Source organism: Zalophus californianus, chromosome 4 (genome assembly GCF_009762305.2).
Source record: "Zalophus californianus isolate mZalCal1 chromosome 4, mZalCal1.pri.v2, whole genome shotgun sequence".
Taxonomy (NCBI): domain Eukaryota; kingdom Metazoa; phylum Chordata; class Mammalia; order Carnivora; family Otariidae; genus Zalophus; species Zalophus californianus.
In genome coordinates, this window is record NC_045598.1 from 182,207,390 (window position 1) to 182,227,699 (window position 20,310).

Here is a 20,310-nt window from a genome sequence, read left to right on the forward strand (position 1 = left end):
TTTGCAATCTGGAGATAGGAAGTCTGAGGCTTAGAGCGGTCTAGTGACTTGCTAAAGAACACGTAGCAAAGAAGGAGCCACATTAGGGGCTAGAACCTAAAGCCATACCCTATGTTTTCCCCACCCTATGAAGTTGCTTCTCAAGAGAAGCCTGGGACCCTCCCAGGGCCTTAAGGCCTAAGAGAAAGAGCTCAGGCCCACGGTCGGACAAGCCTGCCTTAAGATCCCAGCCTTGGGCAAAACCCTTCACTCTTGCAATCTTCATGGATAAAATCAGTATGATTAATTCTGTCTCCCAAGGGCTCAAGAAGTTGCCATCATATTAGGATTGTAGAGTGTCCCACTCACTGTAGGAACTCAAGAAATCCAGGTTCCCCCTTGCCTTGCTAAGTGAGGGCAGCTCCAAACCAAAGCAGGTCAGGGGAATTTGCACCTGCCCCCAGGGCCCAGGTTGAAGAAGGAAGAGGGGGTGACATGTTGCGAGCATGCACTCTGTGGCTCTGACGCCCTGGCCAGTTTTGAGAGGAGACAGAGGAGGTCGTGTCGTCTGCGGTATGATTCACAGGCCCCAGAAGAGATTTCCACTGCCCTCCTACACCATTTCCCTGAGGGAGTACCAGGCCTCGTGAATTGGCCTCAAGCTACGTTTTCCTGTCTCCTTTCCTGCTCCATTCCTGCAGGAACCCTGCACTCCAGGCTCACGAGTATTGATATTCCTAGAAAATGCCATGCCTTCTTCCCACATCTTTCCATTGCCATGCTGTGGTCGGCACGTCCACTTCTCCACCTGGAAAGTCACTCCCTTCTTCAAGGCTCAGCTGAAATGGCACCCTCTAAGCCTCTCTCCATCTTCTTAAAACGATTCTCACCTTGGTGAAGAGACTTCTATTTGGCAATTTTTTAGGAATCCTGCCTTGTCTTACACACTGGGTATTTTTCTAGTGCGTCTTATTCCAATTCTGTTATGACTGAAAGCTTGACAGGGCCTGTGAGCTTTTCGCCTTAGAATTTCCTTAATGCTTTGCACAGCCCTGGGTGGAAGAGGGCACCAAAGCCCGTGCTGAGTTCCATAACACTAGGGGAGGGGCCTGAGCACTGTTTTCGCACAAGCATCATAATTCGAGCACTTTCTTCTCCGTTTCTCTTAATCAAAATTGACTGAATTGTTCATGGGTTCCAATGCTCTCATCTATATATTAAGATACATGTATTGATTGTCTTTAAATAGTCCTGATGTGAATTTGAGTGTATCTTCATGGAATTTTTCAATTAATTTCAAAAAAGTAACTATGTTTTTATGATGTGAAATCTCACATCCATGAATCTAGTTGACACTATAACCACAAACACGATTTTTGTCTCCTTGAGTCTTTTCATAGCATTTTGAACTTCTCTCCACAAAAATTTTGTGAAATCATTGTAGGCAAGTCCCTACCTGTGTGTCCTCGTTCGGTTGGCATTATGAATGGTGTCATATTTTTTATTGAACTTTCCAGCTGGTCAGTACTGGCGTAGGGGAGTAAAGTCGGCTCCAAATTCGCTGAGCCTTCTTACCATTTCCAGTACTTGGTCTGTTGGCTCCACTGGATTTTCTGACGTTATTTCATTATCTGTAAATTTTGGCAGGTCGATTTCTATACCCTTTGGACAAAAATGCTCAGCTGCTCTAGCAAAGAGATCCAACACTTAAGGAGCTTAAATAATAAATATGTTTCTTTTTCTCTCTCTTTCTTTTTTTCTCTTTATCATAATATTTCCCAAAGTGTCTCATGATCTCTGGGGGCGTGGGTTCTGTCTAGGTGTTTCTCTGCCATCCGAGGGCCTTGTTCCCATCCGAAGGGTGGAGTCTGGGCAGCTTGGGCAGCAGGGAGGGGACAGAGGGAGAGGGACCAGCCCTGCTAACTGAGGGAGGCATGGGTACCCTCCCCTGCAGAGGTCCCCTCCTTATATGCAGCCCTGCAGCTCATCGGCCTTTCTTTTCCTTTGACATGGTCATTCTTGCTCCTGTTTTTCTTCATCATATCAGTCTTACTATTTAAACAGTGTCTTGCTTTCTGAGTCTTCTTTATGACTATAAAGCTCATATTTCATCCATGTTTACCTTTGTCATCTTTTGCTTTCTCCTTGCTTCTTTGACAATCAGTTGTTCTGTGAGCTTCTTGAGTTGAAATCTGAGCTCATTACGTGTCATTCTTTGTTTTCTTGTCAATGGATTTCGAGCAATAAATGTCCCTCTTACTGCTGTATCAGCCCCGCCCTGGACATTTGGAGAAGTAGCGACATGTCCTGTATTTCTATGTCTTTGATTATTGCTTGTATTATGTTCTTCTTAACCACAGGAGATGCATCCTTTTAAAAGCTTTTAGATACATAGGATTTTAACCCATCCTTTTGCAAATTGATTTCTAATTTTATTTCATTATTATCATGGAGCCTGAGTTGGAGAAGGCTGACTCTGAAATTTATTAGACCTAATGTATTCTTCACTGGTTGGCAGAAAAGTTGTACAGTGTTATCAAAATCCTCTATCTGCCTATCTATTTATCTTTGCTTGATCTCTCCATTTCTGAGAGTTGTGTGTTTAAATCTCCAAATAAAATGACCCATTTATCTATTTGTCCCTATACTAGTTGCTTAATATATTTTGAAACTGTATTGTTAGATTAACACAGGTTCGGTCGTTATTATCTTCTTAATGTCTCATCTTTTGTAACATCTCTCTTGGCCCTTAAACTATTTTTTTAATTTAATTTTATTTTATTATGTCATGTTAGTCACCATAAAATTTATTTTTTTCTTTAAATTTTTTTATTGTTATGTTAATCACCATACATTACATCATTAGTTTTTGATGTAGTGTTCCATGATTCATTGTTTGTGCATAACACCCAGTGCTCCATTCAGTACGTGCCCTCTTTAATACCCATCACTGGGCTAACCCATCCCCCCACCCCCTCCCCTCTAGAACCCTCAGTTTGTTTTTCAGAGTCCATCGTCTCTAATGGTTCATCTCCCCCTCCAATTCCCCCCCTTCATTCTTTCCCTCCTGCTATCTTCTTTTTTTTTTTTAACATATATTCCATTATTTGTTTCAGAGGTACAGATCTGTGATTCTACAGTCTTGCACAATTCACAGTGTTCACCATAGCACATACCCTCCCCAATGTCTATCACCCAGCCACCCCATCCCTCCCACCCCACCCCCACTCCAGCAACCCTCAGTTTGTTTCCTGAGATTAAGAATTCCTCGTATCAGGGCGCCTGGGTGGCTCAGTTGGTTAAGCGACTGCCTTCGGCTCAGGTCATGATCCTGGAGTCCCGGGATCGAGTCCCGCATCGGGCTCCCTGCTCAGCAGGGAGTCTGCTTCTCCCTCTGACCCTCTTCCCTCTCGTGCTCTCTATCTCTCATTCTCTCTCTCTCAAATAAATAAAAAAATCTTAAAAAAAAAGTTTAAAAAAAATAGAAAAAAAGAATTCCTCGTATCAGTGAGGTCATATGATACATGTCTTTCTCTGATTGACTTATTTCACTCAGCATAACACCCTCCAGTTCCATCCACGTCGTTGCAAATGGCAAGATCTCATTCCTTTTGATGGCTGCATAATATTCCATTGTATATATATACCACCTCTTCTTTATCTGTTCATCTGTTGATGGACATCTTGGCTCTTTCCACAGTTTGGCTATTGTGGACATGGCTGCTATAAACATCGGGATGCACATACCCCTTCGAATCCCTACATTTGTATCTTTGGGGTAAATACCCAGTAGTGCAATTACTGGATCATAGGGTAGCTCTATTTGGGGAACCTCCGTACTGTTTTCCAGAGTGGTTGCACCAGCTTGCATTCCCACCAACAGTGTAGGAGGGTTCCCCTTTCTCTGCACCCCCACCAACATCTGTTGTTTCCTGACTTGTTAATTTTAGCCATTCTGACTGGTGTGAGGTGGTAGCTCATTGAGGTTTTGATTTGGATTTCCCTGATGCCGAGCGACGTTGAGCACTTTTTCATGTGTCTGTTGGCCATTTGGATGTCTTTGGAAAAATGTCCATTCATGTCTTCTGCCCATTTCCTGATTGGATTATTTCTTCTTTGGGTGTTGAGTTTGATAAGTTCTTTATAGATTTTGGATACTAGCCCTTTATCTGATATGTCATTTGCAAATATCTTCTCACATTCTGTCGGTTGTCTTTTGGTTTTGTGGACTGTTTCTTTTGCTGTGCAAAAGCTTTTTATCTTGATGAAATCCCAATAGTTCATTTTTGCCCTGGCTTCCCTTGCCTTTGGAGATACTTCTAGGAAGAAGTTGCTGCGGCTGAGGTCGAAGAGGTTGCTGCCTGTGTTCTCCTTTAGGATTTTGATGGACTCCTGTCTCACGTTCAGGTCTTTCAAGCATTTTGAGTCTATTTTTGTGTGTGGTGTAAGGAAATGGTCCAGTTTCATTCTTCTGCATGTGGCTGTCCAATTTTCCCAACACCATTTGTTGAAGAGACTGTCTTTTTTCCATTGGACATTCTTCCTTCCTTTGTCAAAGATTAGTTGACCATAGAGTTGAGGGTCCATTTCTGGGCTCTCTATTCTGTTCCATTGATCTATGTGTCTGTTTTTGTGCCAGTACCATACTGTCTTGATGACGACAGCTTTGTAATAGAGCTGGAAGTCCGGAATTGTGATGCCGCCAGCTTTGCTTTTCTTTTTCAACATTCCTCTGGCTATTCGGGGTCTTTTCTGGTTCCATACAAATTTTAGGATTATTTGTTCCATTTCTTTGGAAAAAGTGGTTGGTGTTTTGATGGGGATTGCATTGAATGTGTAGATTGCTCTAGGTAGCATTGACATCTTCACAATATTTGTTCTTCCAATCCAGGAGCATGGAACGTTTTTCCATTTCTTTGTGTCTTCCTCAATTTCTTTCATGAGTATTTTGTAGTTTTCTGAGCACAGATCCTTTGTCTCTTTGGTTAGGTTTATTTCTAGGTACTTATGGTTTGGGGTGCAATTGTAAATGGGATCAACTCCTTAATTTCTCTCTCTTCTGTCTTGTTGTTGGTGTATAGGAATGCCACTGATTTCTGTGCATTGATTTTATATCCTGCCACTTTACTGAATTCTTGTACGAGTTCTAGCAGTTTTGGGGTGGAGTCTTTTGGGTTTTCCACATAAAGTATCATGTCATCTGCAAACAGTGAGAGTTTGACTTCTTTGCCGATTTGGATGCCTTTGATTTCTTTTTGTTGTCTGATTGCTGTGGCTAGGACTTCTGGTACTATGTTGAATAGCAGTGGTGATAGTGGACATCCTTGCTGCGTTCCTGACCTCAGGGGGAAAACTCTCAGTTTTTCCCCATTGAGAATGATATTCGCTGTAGGTTTTTCATAGATGGCTTTTATGATATTGAGGTTTGTACCCTCTCTCCCTAAACACTGAAGAGTTTTGATCAAGAAAGGATACTGTACTTTGTCAAATGCTTTTTCTGCATCTATTGAGAGGATGATATGATTCTTGTTCTTTCTTTTGTTAATGTATTGTATCACGTTGATTGATTTGCGGATGTTGAGCCAGCCTTGCAGCTCAGGGATAAATCCCACTTGGTCGTGGTGAATAATCCTCTTAATGTACTGTTGGATCCTATTGGCTAGTATTTTGGTGAGAATTTTTGCATCCATATTCATCAAGGATATTGGTCTGTAATCCTTTTTGACGGGGTCTTTGTCTGGTTTGGGAATCAAGGTAATGGTGGCCTCATAAAACAAGTTTGGAAGATTTCCTTTCATTTCTATTTTTTGGAACAGTTTCAGAAGAATAGGTATTAATTCTTCTTTGAATGTTTGGTAGAATTCCCCTGGGAAGCCATCTGGCCCTGGGCTTTTGTGTGTTGGGAGATTTTTGATGACTTCTTCAATTTCCTTAGTGGTTATAGGTCTGTTCAGGTTTTCTATTTCTTCCTGGTTCAGTTTTGGTAGTTGATACATCTCTAGGAATGCACCCCTTTCTTCCAGGTTATCTAATTTGCTGGCATAGAGTTGCTCATAATATGTTCTTATAATTCTTTGTATTTCTTGGGTGTTGGTTGTGATCTCTCCTCTTTCATTCATGATTTTGTTGATTTGGGTCATTTCTCTTTTCTTTTGGATAAGTCTGGCCAGGTGTTTATCAATCTTGCTAATTCTTTCAAAGAACCAGCTCCTAGTTTCGTTGATCTGTTCTACTGTTCTTTTGGTTTCTATTTCATTGATTTCTGCTCTGATCTTGATTATTTCTCTTCTCCTGCTGGGTGTAGGCTTTATTTGCTGTTTTTTCTCTAGCTCCTTTAGATGTAGGGTTAGGTTGTGTATTTGAGACCTTTCTTGTTTCTTGAGAAAGGCTTGTACTGCTATATACTTTCCTCTTAGGACTGCCTTTGCTGCATCCCAAAGATTTTGAACAGTTGTGTTTTCATTTTCATTGGTTTCCATGAATTTTTTTAATTCTTCTTTAATTTCCTGGTTGACCCATTCATTCTTTAGTAGGATGCTCTTTAACCTCCATGTATTTGAGTTCTTTCCGACTTTCCTCTTGTGATTGAGTTCTAGTCTCAAAGCATTGTGGTCTGAAAATATGCAGGGAATCATCCCAATCTTTTGGTACCAGTTGAGACCTGATTTGTGACCTAGGATGTGATCAATTCTGGAGAATGTTCCATGGGCACTAGAGAAGAATGTGTATTCCGTTGCTTTGGGATGGAATGTTCTGAATATGTCTGTGAAGTCCATTTGGTCCAGTGTGTCATTTAAAGTCTTTATTTCTTTGTTGATCTTTTGCTTAGATGATCTGTCCATTTCAGTGAGGGGTGTGTTAAAGTCCCCCACTATTATTGTATTGTTGTCAATGTGTTTCTTTGCTTTTGTTATTAATTGCCTTATATAATTGGCTGCTCCCATGTTAGTGGCATAGATATTTACAATTGTTAGATCTTCTTGTTGGATAGACCCTTTAAGTGGGATATAGCGTCCTTCCTCATCTCTTATTACAGTCTTTCCTTTAAAATCTAATTTGTCTGATATAAGGACTGCCACCCCAGCTTTCTTTTGGTGTCCATTAGCATGGTAAATGGTTTTCCACCCCCTCACTTTCAATCTGGGGGTGTCTTTGGGTCTAAAATGGGTCTCTTGCAGACAGCATATCGATGGGTCTTGTTTTTTAATCCAATCTGATAGCCTGTGTCTTTTGATTGGGGCATTGAGCCCATTTACATTCAGGGTAACTATTGAAAGATATGAATTCAGTGCCATTGTATTGCCTGTAAGGTGACTGTTACTGTATATTGTCTGTGTTCCTTTCTGGTCTGTGTTGCTTTTAGGCTCTCTCTTTGCTTAGAGGACCCCTTTCAATATTTCTTGGAGGGCTGGTTTCGTGTTTGCAAATTCCTTTCGTTTTTGTTTGTCCTGGAAGCTTTTTATCTCTCCTTCTATTTTCATTGATAGCCTAGCTGGATATAGTATTCTTGGCTGCATATTTTTCTTGTTTAGTGCTCTGAAGATATCATGCCAGTCCTTTCTGGCCTGCCAGGTCTCTGTGGATAGGTCTGTTGCCAATCTAATGTTTCTACCATTGTAGGTTACATATCTCTTCTCCCGAGCTGCTTTCAGGATTTTCCCTTTGTCTCTGAGACTCATAAGTTTTACTATTAGATGTCGGGGTGTTGACCTATTTTTATTGATTTTGAGAGGGGTTCTCTGTGCCTCCTGGATTTTGATGCCTGTTTCCTTCCTCACATTAGGGAAGTTCTCTGCTATAATTTGCTCCAATATACCTTCTGCCCCTCTCTCTCTTTCTTCTTCTTCTGGGATCCCAATTATTCTAATGTTGTTTCATCTTACCGTATCGCTTATCTCTCGAATTCCGCCCTCGTGATCTAGTAGTTGTTTATCTCTCTTTTTCTCAGCTTCTTTATTTTCTATCATTTGGTCTTCTATATCGCTGATTCTCTCTTCTGCCTCATTTATTCTAGCAGTTAGTGCCCCCATTTTTGATTGCACCTCATTAATAGCCTTTTTGATTTCAACTTGGTTAGGATTTAGTTCTTTTATTTCTCCAGAAAGTGTTTCTGTAATAAGTCCCATGCTTTTTTCAAGCCCAGCTAGTATCTTTAAAATCATGATTCTGAATTCTAGGTCCAACATCGTACTAATGTCTGTATTGAGTCGGTCCCTGGCAGACGGTACTACCTCTTGTTCTTTTTGTTGAGGTGATTTTTTTCATCTTGTCATTTTGTCCACAGGAGAATAGATGAATGAGAGAACAAAATGCTAACAGGGTAACAATGTCCCCAGAAAATATACTCTAAACAAATCAGAAAGGACCTGAAACCAGGGGAAAAGAAAGGGGAAGAAAGAAAAAAGAAAGAGAAAAAAAAAAAAAAAAGAAAAAGATAAAAACAAGCAAAAACAGAACAAAACAAAAAAACAGAATATGATCAAATATGATCAGGCTGGTGCATAAATCAGTGCCACACACTAGATTCTCGGTGTATTTTGGTCTGTTAGAAGAAAGTGCCTCCCAAAATTTTAAAGAAAGAAAGACTTATATATGTTCAAAATAAGGGTTGATATGATGAAGGGATGGAGTATGACTGTAAAAATGAAAATTATAAAAAATTTTATAAAAGGAATTGATAAGATAAGAAGCTGTTTGAGAAAAGAAAGAAGGATTTAAAAGAAAGAAAGAAAGAAGAAAAAAAAGGGGGGGGAGAAAATGTGATCAGGCAGGAGACTAGAACAAAGCCATACACTAGAGATTTAGGGTATATTTTGATCTGTTAGAAGAAACTGTATCTCAAAATTTTAAAGAGAGAACAACTTATATATATATATATATATATATATATATATATATATATATATATATATATATATGCCAAAAATAAGGGTAACTACTATGAAGGAATAGAATATGACTCTAAAAATAAAAAATAAAAAATTTTTTTAAAAAAGGGATTGATAAGATGTTGGTTGAAAAAGGGAAAAAGAAAAATTCAAAAAAAAAAGTTAAAAAAATTAACTTTGAAAGACTAAAGAATCATGGGAAAAAAGCCATGAATTCTATGTGCAGTATTGCCCTAGAGCTGGAGTTCTGCTTTTCTCATTGATCGGTAAATTTGGTCTTGCTGGCTGTTCGTGCTGATCTAGGGGAGGGCCCTGTTGCCATGGTTCCCAAATGTCTTTGCCCCAAATGGAATTGCCCTGACCTTGCTGGTCCTGGTTGAGTAATCTGCTCAGGTTTGCTCTCAGAAGCTTTTGTTCCCTGCAAGCTCTCGGTGCAGCTTTGGAGGACCAGATTGAAAATGGCGGCCTCCCAATCTCTACCCCAGAGGAGCTGAGAACTCGGGGCCCCGCTCCTCAGTGCGCCCCCAGAGAAAAGCCGTCAATCACTCCTGTCTCCCTGGTCTCCGGCCGCACTCCGTGCTCACCCGGCCTGTGACCGAGCGTTTCTATCTCTGGCACCCGACCCCGTGTGGAGTCTCCAAACCCAGCAGATCCCTGCGGTGCGCTCCCGTGCCGCTCCTCCCCGGGAAGGAAGGGGAGTCTCCCTGGATCTGCCGCTTGTTGGGTCCCTGCTGGAGGAGCAGTGGCCCAACTGTCACCAAACACAGTTTATGGCAACCCCGAGCTGAGAGCCCCCGCCCCAGCTCCGTCTCTGCAGCCGGCTTCCCCGCTCCGATACCTGGGAGCTCTGCCGCACTCAGGCACCCCCGGTCTTTCTGTGACCCCGAGGGTCCTGAGACCACACTGTCCCACGAGGGTTCCACCCCCCGCTTAGCCACTGGAGGGACGTCCCTCAGCAGAGCCAACTTCTTAAAAGTTCCAATTTTGTGCTCCGTGGCTCTAGCACTTGCCAGAAGCGGCAGACAGAGGCCCCCTCCCCCGCCGTCTATCCTCCCAAATATCGCCTCGGATTCACTTCTCCGCACGACCTTCCTTCCAGTAAGTGGTCGCTTTTCTCTTCAGAGTGTTGTTGTTATTCTTTTCTTCGATCTCCTGTTGAGTTCGTAGGTGTTCAGAATGGTTTGATCCCTATGCAGCTGAATTCCTGAGACCAGAGGAAATCCAGGTCTCCTACTCCTCCGCCATCTTGCTCTGCCATTACCATACAATTTATTTTTGCCTTCAACTTCATTTTGCCTCAAAATTCAGCACTTGCCCTTTGTTCATTTTTGCACAAAAAATTTTCCAACCCTTTATTTTGAAATCCTGCATTCTTTTGTCTTAGAGCTTGCAAATTTTCACTACGTGTCAAGTAGATAATACAACACCAGAATTTTCTTTTTTTTTTTAAAGTAATTCACTTCTTTTTTTTTAAGATTTATTTATTTATTTTTGAGAGAGTGAGAATGAGAGAGAGAGAGAGAGTACATGAGAGCGGGGAGGGTTAGAGGGAGAAGCAGGCCCCGCGCCGAGCAGGGAGCCCGATGCAGGACTCAATCTCGGGACTCCAGGATCATGACCTGAGCCGAAGGCAGTCGCTTAACCAACTGAGCCACCCAGGCGCCCACAACACCAGAATTTTAAAAATCTGTTCTCTTCGCAGCAACCGGTATATTCTTTAAAACACGTGGATGAAATGATATCTTTCCCCTAATTAGATCCTTCCATTGTCTTTGCCTTTCTCCTAGAATTTACCTTAAGCTCCTGACGCTTCCATCCAGAACCCTGCAGGACCTGCCTCCCTCCTGGCAGCCCTCTGCCCCTCACTAGCTCACTCAGCCCAGCCACTCTGGTTCTTCTTCCAGTTTCTTCCACAGGCAGCCTTGCTTCTGTCCACAGGAATTGCCTCAATTCACTCTACTGCCTCCGGTTTTCCTTTAGATATTTGCCTGGCTGTTTGCTGTTCATCTTTCAGGCCTCAGCTCATATGGGAGCTCAAACGCGTCCACTGGCAGGGAGGCCTTTCCTAAGCAGGCGTCTAGTTAAACGAGTCCTCATCCCGTCACACTCAGGCCCAGCAGCCCAGGTTACTTTCTGTACTGCCTTCCCTGCCGAGACAAAGTTTCTTGTTTATTTATGATCTCAAGCTCTGTGATATCGGAGACCTCATCTGGTTATCACTGCTACAGCCCTAGTGCCTGGAGCCACGTCCAGCATTTAGTAGGTGTCCAGGAACATATGTGTAGAAATAAATTCTTGGAAAAACAGAAAGCTGAGGTATCACAAGTGATCCACAGAAGTTACCTAGGTGAGGCAGAATGCTCATAGCAATTGCTAAGAAGTTGTTCTTTCCCCTGACCCCCTGTGTCCACCTTCAAGTTTGATAAGACACCCTCCAAATTCACAAAATCCAGTTTTCTTAAGGCTGCACTTCAAGAAAAAGCTGAGCTGCTAACCAGTGCAGTTCTTCTTGGTGTTCCTTGCTCTCACCTCTCTCCAGGGGCAAGTTTGTCTGAAAATTCAAGACCCAAGGAACTTCCAAATGAGCCACCCACCCACCTCGCCCAGAAAGCTCTCCCCACATGCCAAAGGTTAAATATTTATTGGGTATATTTTAATCAGAAATAAATACATGATTTAGCAAAGTGTAATGCTTCCCAGTTAGAAATACCTCTGAGTGCTCCCCGAAAGTTCCCAGCACACTAGTTACAACGGAAAACAATGCATAAGACACCGTACAAACATCTGGCTTTTGCGAGGTCACCCTCCCTGGTGGTGGAAGTCAGCGTCCACAGTGTTATATTCATTTCCCACACATCAGCTGGCCCCTTGAAACGGCCTTTAGGGTTTCTTGCGGGAAACCGTAAATGTCTTCTTGTATAAACACACAAGAGTCTGATGATACAGAAAATCACGTAAATGCATATACACATACCACCAGCACAGTGATCTCAGATCTACGGAATGCGTGTGGTGAACAGACAGACATTTTGTATCAGGCAGCGAAGGGTTCCATGGGCACCCCTCCCCCCAAATCCCTTTGCAACAGGGGAAAATGAGTCATGGGTGCATCTGCAGCCCCCTTCCTAACAAGATCCGGATGGACAGCCTCAAGATAAATACTTCTCCTTTTCTAGAACTTTGCTGTGCTTTCTCTCTCATCTCTTAAAATTAGTAGGACAGAATTAAAGCCACTCTGCCTCCCTTCTTTCCTGGAGCTCAGCAGTTTTCTTCATGTGGCTGCCAGGCCCTTCTTAGAATAAAACACTGATGATACAGAAAAATCACGTAAATGAATGAATCCTTTAGAATTAGAATTAATTCTTTAGAATTTAATCAATTTGCCATTTCCAAAAAGGCCAACCATTCTCGCCTACTCAATCCAGCTGCACTTACCCTCTGTGAAGGTGCAGCTGAGACATGAGCTCATGGGCCACCCTTGCCTGACCCAGTCCCCCCGGAACCATGAGCTGATTTCTCCTTCTACAACCCACTTTCACAATATTTGTCTGTAGATTTTTCTCCCTGTCTATACTGTGGGTGCCTCTGCTGGTCCTTTTTTCTTTTCTTTTATTCCCTTTCTTTCTTTCAACCTGACATAGGACCTAACACAGTTAGCTCTTCAGGCAATCATGAGTAAACAACTGATGCATTATTGTTGGCAAGAGTCCCAGCCTGTCAGAGAAGCTCTTTCTGTGCCGCGAAGCCACGGCTGGGGACACCAGGAAAGCTTGCACAACTCCAAGGCGACCCTCCCATTTTCCCACAAGCAGCCTCCCTCTCTCCCCTTTGCCTCGCCCTCTACGGAGGCAGGTAGGCTGTCTGATTCCTGGCACCAGCAAGCCACCGGGATCTCCTGATTCAGGGATGATAAGGAAGATTAACATTTAGTGTCACTGAGTTCCGTTAAGAAGAGAGGAGCTGCGTACCAAAGGTCTCTTTCTGGGTTGGTTAGAAAAGCTCATGGCAGGGGACCTGTTTGCAAACCTGGACTGGCCAGACCCCAGCTTGCGGCTCATCTTCTTCCCAGGCTTTTCCTGTTCCAAAGTTATCTCGGATGAGCTCAGAGTGTGACCATTTGGACAGTTCGTTGAACAGTCTTGTGCACTTTCTTGTGAGATAATGTCTTTATCTTTCCCACAAACACAACGAGCACACACAAGTACACAGGGCTCTTCTGAAATGTTGCCCAATCACATCGTGATTCAACGTTTTGTGATATCTCAGTACTGATCAGACACGAGGGAGGGGTTCCCTTTGTCATGATGTGGACAGAGAAGATGTGAGTTCAAGTCTCCATGTGCCTTTTCTTGGCTTCTGGAAGATGTATGGTTCCCCAGCAGCCGGGGAACCATGCCTCCTTGCCATATCCCAGGTGACAGTTCCAACCTCTGTTATTTTGGGTACACAATGGTGTCTATTCTCCGGCTAGTCTTCAAAATATGGTGGTGATGAGAAGAAGGAGCTCTTCCTCTTGCTCCCGCTGTATATCAAGGACATGCTTTTCTTCTTGCGATCAAAGGAGGTGTTGTCATCGCTGGTCAGGGACAGGTAGGAAGCGATGCTTTCTCGAAGGCCGTAGCTGAAAAGGGACTCATCCACACCAAGTGGGTTCCTGGCTCCCTCAGGGTCCTCTTGCAGTCTGTGAGTGCGAAGAATGGGGACAGAAGAAGGGAAAGAAGAGACAGACATAGAGACAGGGAGAACAAGAAAATGGGAGAAGGAAAAAAAGAAGAAAAAAAAGCCTGGTTAATATTTCTCTAACTTATTGTTCTCATTCTGCTTCTTACATTTGTGGCCATGTGATCTTGGAGAAATCACTTAACCTCTCAGAACCACCATTAACTCGAATGGCTATAACTTCCAACTGCAAATTTGAATGAATATTTCTTTATGACATTTACAAGGAAGAGTAGATTTTCTTCATCTTCCCAGGCAATTCTGGTCTCTGATTTTCTTTGAATTTGCCAATGGAATGTCAGGATCAATGTTTGGTTAAGATAACTCACTAACTCCCAACTATAGATATTCTACAAAATGCAATGGCAGCGAGGCCTGAAGCTGGGTTAGGGTCTCCCAGGGGACAGTGGGATTCTGTGGGCTGCAGAGTGTCCCGCTCAGCTTTCCACAGCGAGGGCTGTAGGCTGCCATTTTTTCAGCTGTCAGCCTCTCACACAAGTTTGGGGTTCATACATTCATGCAAGACACACACACACACACACACACACACACACACACACACACACACACACACACACACACCCCACCTGGGCACCCTCTTCCAGTCGAAGGTCTTCTGGCGCAAGGTGACAGGCGAGTCAGGGGCCCTCACGGCCGGGGTGGCCGTGCTCTGAGTGAGGCAGGGTGTGGTCAGCACACAGCAGAGGCCATCAGCCACCTCTAAGGAGGGAAGCAGACAACTGGTCAGTGACCCTGGGATGCCCCAGCCAGCGTGGGGTGTGCGGCCTGAGGGACCATCCAGTACAGCCCCCTGATTGTTCACATGGGGAAACTGAGGCCAAGATAGGAAAGAGGCATGGCAGGGCAGAGAGTCAGGCATCCAGTTGTTTAAGAAATGTTAATGTGCCCTAAAAATGTACTGTGCTTAGGTCAGAGCAGGAGCAGGTGAAGCATTAAGATTGGCTCCAGGATCAACTACACTTGGATTTGGATTTCAACTACGCCCCTGATTGTGAGTCCCTTTGAACCTCTCCGAGCCTCGGTTTCCTGGACCGCACACTGAGAGGACAGGCTAACAAGTGAGAACAGCTGACAGGAGGCCCGGCCTCTAAGGTTTCACGCTCGAGCATGGCTCCATCATGGCTCCATCATGGCTCCATCATGTGTGCCATGTGCGAGGTGGGGTCCAAGTCCGAGGAACAGCGCTTCCTCCTGCACAGGTGGCTCATGCATGTGCAGGAAGACGGGAGAATAGAACACGCGCACAAAGAAGACAGAGAGGAAGAGGGAGTGAGCAGGAGGGCAGGAATAAAGAAAGGTGGGAGGGAGGAAGGGGAGAAAGTAAACACAGAACCAAAAAAGAAAAGACACCCGCAAAGAAGGAGGATGACTTAGACAAAGATAAAGGCAAACAAGAGAAAGTGGACAAAGGAAAAAAAGAAGTATCTCTCTCCTCTAGCCTGGGTGCTCATGCACAAAGAGAATGAATATTAAATAATCCACTGCTTCCCTCCCCCTAACATCGCCCCCAGGGCCGCTCATCTCTCCAGGAGCATCAGGTTCTAGCCTCCACCTCCATGACTGTGGGACAGCTTTGGTTCTGGCTGTGCTCAGACTTTTTTTTTTTTTTTAAGATTTTATGTATTTATTTGAGAGACAGAGAGTGACAAGCAGAGAGCATGAGACGAGGGAGGGTCAGAGTGAGAAGCAGGGAGCCCAATGCAGGGATCGATCCTGGAACTCCCGGATCCATGACCTGAGCTGAAGGCAGATGCCCAACTGACTGAGCCTCCCAGGTGCCCCTCAGACGTTCCTATAGACGGAGAAAATCCCGTGTGGCTTTGTTCAGGCTGCAGACCCCAGTGCAGGGGGCACGGAGCGGCCGAGGACATGAGACATTGCTGGCTTGCAGCAGGACAGAGGCCCCTGGCCTGGAGCTGATCCATCACCAGGTTGAAGGGAGCACATTTACTTCTGGCCGCCTTCGCCTCCCAGCTTATTTAGGGAGCTCTGGGTGGTCTTGCCAAGGAACAAAAGGAGGTTGTAGCTGAAGAAGCAAACCCAGGCTAGCAGAGTGTGGCAGCCAATAATGCCTTGTTTCTTGGCGTTCGGTCTGACTTTCACCGTGAACTCATACGTCCACCCACACTGGTCGAAAATGCGAGATTGGACCCTGAGATTAGGGGGAGCTTAACTGGATGTGCATCTGAAATACTGCCCGGTCCTGGGCTGGAAGTTGCAAGGACCTCCCAGGTTAGGAGGTGAGGGAGATGCAGGGGGACGGATACCGGAGCCACCCGTGCCAGGAGACCGCACAGGGCGGAGGGGCTCTGTGAGAGCGTAACCCTGAGGGCGAGCCGGAGTCCCCACAAAGAGTAGGAGGAGCAACACCTCCAGCACCCCACTGGAGCGCCGTGCTGAGCTAACCTCCACGCTTCGTCTCAGCGCGGCCCCCACAGCTCTGAGCGGCGGGGTTTTTGCACCCACTTGGAGGCGGATCCCTGGGCTCAGGTCACTTGCTCAAGGTCACAGAGGTGTGATCCGAACCTGCCTCACGGACTCAGAACCAGATACTTGTTCCGAAGGCAATCCATTACCTCCAAAATCGGGAGAGAGGGGTCCTATCTGCCTCTGAGGTCTGGACACACTCCCCTCAGTCTCTCCACTCTGTAGAATCTTCCAGAACACTTATTCCTCTCACACGCCTAGGCTCCCAACCACTCTACATTCAGGGGTCCCCCTTTTCAGCCCTTTGCTTTCCTGGCCGTATTTGGGGAGTTGTGCCCCACCTCCTCTGTCCTCTCAGTCACCGCCAGGCATGGGATCCTGTAGGGGCCAGACCTTTCCACTCATGGTTTTGTGCTTGGTCCTAACAACAGTCTCATAAGAGGCATGGGGACTAAAGTCCCCATTTTAGAGATGAAGAAACTGAGGCTCCAAGATGTTAATGAATTTTCCCAAGGCACCAGGTAATAAATATAAGCCACCTGGAACACGAAGATGTCTGTTCAGAGCCCTTAGCACAGACTTTTTTTGATTCTCTGTCTCCGGGTAGAATCTGGAAGGAGGTAAAACTGGCCATGTTGTTTCCATTTGGGGGTCCCCAGGGCCACAGGAAGCCCCTGACACAGTGGCCAAGGACATATTTCTGGAAGGCACTGCTCTTGCACTGGCACAAGCTGCCTGGGTGCTCTTGGCCTGGGTGCCTCATGGGTCTCCCGGTCTCTACAATCTTTGCTGGAGCAGCATCCTTTTCATGTTTGCTTTTGTCTATGCAAAACTTATGGTCTCCCCATCCCTCTGATGATTGTTATTAAAAACCAAATACCACAACCAACCTTTACTCATAATCAGTAAAAGTTGACTATCTCCAGGACTCCCTTCCTCTTTCATTTTTAGCTAAGCTGCTAGGTTTCCAGGCATCAGAGAAGTAACATTTGGTATCATGTATTTTGCATTTGCCCCCTTCCATAATTACACTACATTAGGGTACACGTTACATTAACAAGCCAGTCATTGCCACCACCTGCCAGGGGGCTGTTGGCATCCACCTTCCATGAACGGGGTGCTGCAGCTGAGAGATGGGGGTCTCTTCCCAATGTCTCCCAGAGCCCGGATCCGAGCTTGGGCCTGTGTCTCCCAAGAGACCATTCCGCCTCTATGTCCTGCCCTTCTTCTCACTGGGCAGGTGTGATAACCCAAGCCCTGTGGGCTCCTTTCACCTTGAAACGCCCTTCAAGACCCCACACCTTGTAGAATGCTAGCAAAGACACCCAGGGGTGTGAGGTCTTGAACCAGAAGTGGGAAGACACATACAACATGAGAGCAACTTCCTCCTTCCTCCAACAGGCAGGGGAAGGGAGGAGGAAGGAGGAGTCCTGGTCTTAGGGACAGAGGCCAACTGAGCAGGAGCCCACCTTTACATGTCAGGCCCTCCCCTCTGCTCTTTCCCTTCATTATCCCGAGGATTCCTCACAACACCCTATGGCACAAAGGCGAACAACAAGCCCGGGGTTGCCCAGAAGATCTGGGATGTGAACGCAGAGGTTCCAGGGCCAACTTTTTACTATTTCCCTCTTTTCCCATGGGGTAAAATGTCACCTCCAGACCTGGCATTCAGGCCTGTTACAGTCTAACTCCGATCTCCTCTTTTGACTCTACTCTTCCCTGTCACCCCCATCAAAACCCTCTCTGCTGCTGTCATCTTGGAGGGTGCTCCCCATCCTGGCCGGTGTGGAACACTGAGACCTCCCTCCTGGGCCCAGAGAAGCATCTCCAGCAACAAAGTGCAGCCCTGGTCTTTAGAGCTTGCCAGAAAAGCCAGACTAGGACACAGTTCACTCGGTCACGAGGCAGACGGACCCTATTCGAGGGAAATGCCGGCATGTACGGGAGCTGAGAAGACAGGCAGTTGATACTGACTCCTAACACATATCAAGAAGGTGTTTGCTTCCTGTTGCCTTGAAGGCTGAGGAGGATTTTGCCAGGCAGGAAGGGACATGAGTGGCATTTCAGAACAAAACCTCAGGGGTCCACTTAAGGAAATGCCAACAGTTTGCCATTGCAAATATTGAGGTATGCTATTTCTTTCCAACTGCAGGTGGAAAGAGGGTCAGGGTGAGGTCGAGATTAGCTGCATTTTACCTACTCATGCAGTCTTCGCAGGCAGCCTGTTTTAACTTGAAACCTACAGTCTGCATTAACAAGAAAAGAGCAGATTAAGGGAGCAGGGTGAGAGCCAAGTCAGTCACCTGGCAAGAGTCGGGGACCCGTGCCCGTCCTAGACACAGGCACCTCGGGGCAGTTAACCACGAGGGGCTTCATTGATCTGTCCCCATGGGGTGCTTCTTACCAGAATAGTGATTCACCAGGTCCTCCAGGCACTGGAAGGTGAGCCTCGGGGAGATGTAATACCAGTTGTTTGGCAGGCGAAAGATGCGGTAATGCTTCACCTGCCTGTGTCTCACCGAGAGAGAATAAAAACCTGCGGGAGATGGGGGCCGGGTCAGAGGCATCCCACATGGTCCCTGCGAGGGCGGTGATGGAGAGAATCCCTCAGCCTTGGGATGCAAGGAGAATACCCAGATGTGCACTCCTGCGTTTGGAGGAGCAGCTGCTAGGGCCCCGTCTTCAGGGACTGCACTCACTCTGCAGAGACCCCAGGAGCACGCTCCTTTAGCAGCCCCACCACATTAGCCACACAGATTTTCAGGAACACCTGCTTAGTCTTTGCTCTGTGAGCCTACCATTCCAGGGGCTTCCACATCCTCTTCTGGAAAGCCAGCATGTCATACCACTTCCTGGTCCCTGCTCCCTCTTGGTTACGCTTTATGCTTGGTTTTCTCAGAAATTTGGAAAAAGGGGCAGCTAAGACTTTTTCTGGGTATCCCTAAGAAACATGTCCAGCATGCCATTTCTCCTTAAGCACCATGAAGGCAGTGATGCAGTAGGGATTAGGAAGAGCAGAAATTGGGGCAAACACCTTCCCCTCTCCTAGCCTTGATTTTCCCAAGTGGAGAGTGGGAGACTTGGACCTAGGTGCCTTCTTCTCTATCCTTTGGGCCCCAGGAGTGAAAACACTCACTAGACAGTGAGTGAAGGACACGAGCATTTACTGAGTCTCTGCTGTCTCTCTGGGCTGCTCATGGGCTAAGCTATTTCCAAGTGCTGCCCCCAGATATGTTATAGATACAGAAACGAGGGTCTGAGCCCCTGAGTGCTATGGCCAGAGGCACGCAGCTTGGAAATGGCAGATCTGGGGTCTGACCCTCGTCCTGATGGGCATTCCTACTTTTGCCCCAGGCCTGCCCTCTGAAGCCCAACAGGCATCTTCCTGTAACACTGACAGGAACTGGAAGTACGGTGAGCAGGTCAAAGGTGGCAGGTGGAAAATTAGCAGAACTTTGCATACCCAAGAGAGCAGAGCCTGCCACCCCACCCACCCCCAGCCCAGCCCCGGCCCAGCTCGGCTACAGATCTGCCTGAAAGCGTCTTTATTTTTAGATCAGCTCTGGAACCTCAAGCTGGGTTCTTCCCTCACTTGGCCATGCCGGCTTAGAAGTCCTATCTGAGTCTGGGTCTCCCACCTCTAGGGACTGCCAGGGCATGCACAGGAGACGTGGTCTTTGCTTTGATCTTGTTTTCCCCTAGCACATTAGAGTTTTTGAGAGAAAAGTTGTTCTTGAATTTTCTAACCATAGATAGATGGTCCCTGCTTCTCCACAGTAAGGCTGATGCTAATTTTGGTGAAGGGCTGAGCCCCAAAATGCACTGACCCTTAGTAGGTATGTGGGAAATACTCTCAGATATCACATTTTCTCTTCTTTGATATTGAGGACACAAGAAGCAGGCTAAGAACCTGAATGTATCTTTTGTTTTTAAAATGGTGTTATTCTTAGTTGGTCTGGGAAAGCCCTAACTGGTAAGTGTCTTGCTCCTGTGAGTTGAAGTGCTTACCACATCCCAGAAACTGTGCTAAGTACCTTCCTAGTGTCAATCCCATGTTCTAGGAAAGGGTACCCAGGCTTAGAGAGACAGGTGCCTGTCAGTAATGCATACAGCCAAAACTAGAATCCAGAGCCCTTGTTCTGAACCATGACAAAGAGCCCTGCTATCATGTTTTCACCGAATTACTTAACGTGTAAGATGTAAGGAAGTTGTGATGATAATGATCATGGTGCACAGGTAAGAGCATCCATCTGCCTGTCCTGATTCTCTAAGATGT

General features: G+C 45.7%; 2 protein-coding genes across 4 annotated transcripts in view; one reads left to right on the forward strand and one right to left on the reverse strand.

The window, feature by feature from the left end:
* Window positions 1–20,310, forward strand: part of TG (thyroglobulin) — a 244,670-nt gene that overhangs the window by 143,274 nt on the left and 81,086 nt on the right. The window lies entirely within an intron of this gene.
* SLA (Src like adaptor) overlaps window positions 11,496–20,310 on the reverse strand; it is a 33,727-nt gene continuing 24,912 nt past the window's right edge. For 2 of the 3 annotated variants that reach the window (XM_027626190.2, XM_027626180.1), the window contains 3 exons: window positions 18,439–18,570; window positions 14,174–14,306; window positions 11,496–13,548 (listed from right to left, as the gene is read on the reverse strand). In XM_027626190.2, the coding sequence (XP_027481991.1) occupies window positions 13,335–13,548; window positions 14,174–14,306; window positions 18,439–18,570 (479 nt within the window). In that variant the 3' untranslated portion in view covers window positions 11,496–13,334. The remainder of the gene's footprint in view (window positions 13,549–14,173; window positions 14,307–18,438; window positions 18,571–20,310) is intronic. The other variant, XM_027626200.1, reaches the window with a different exon arrangement.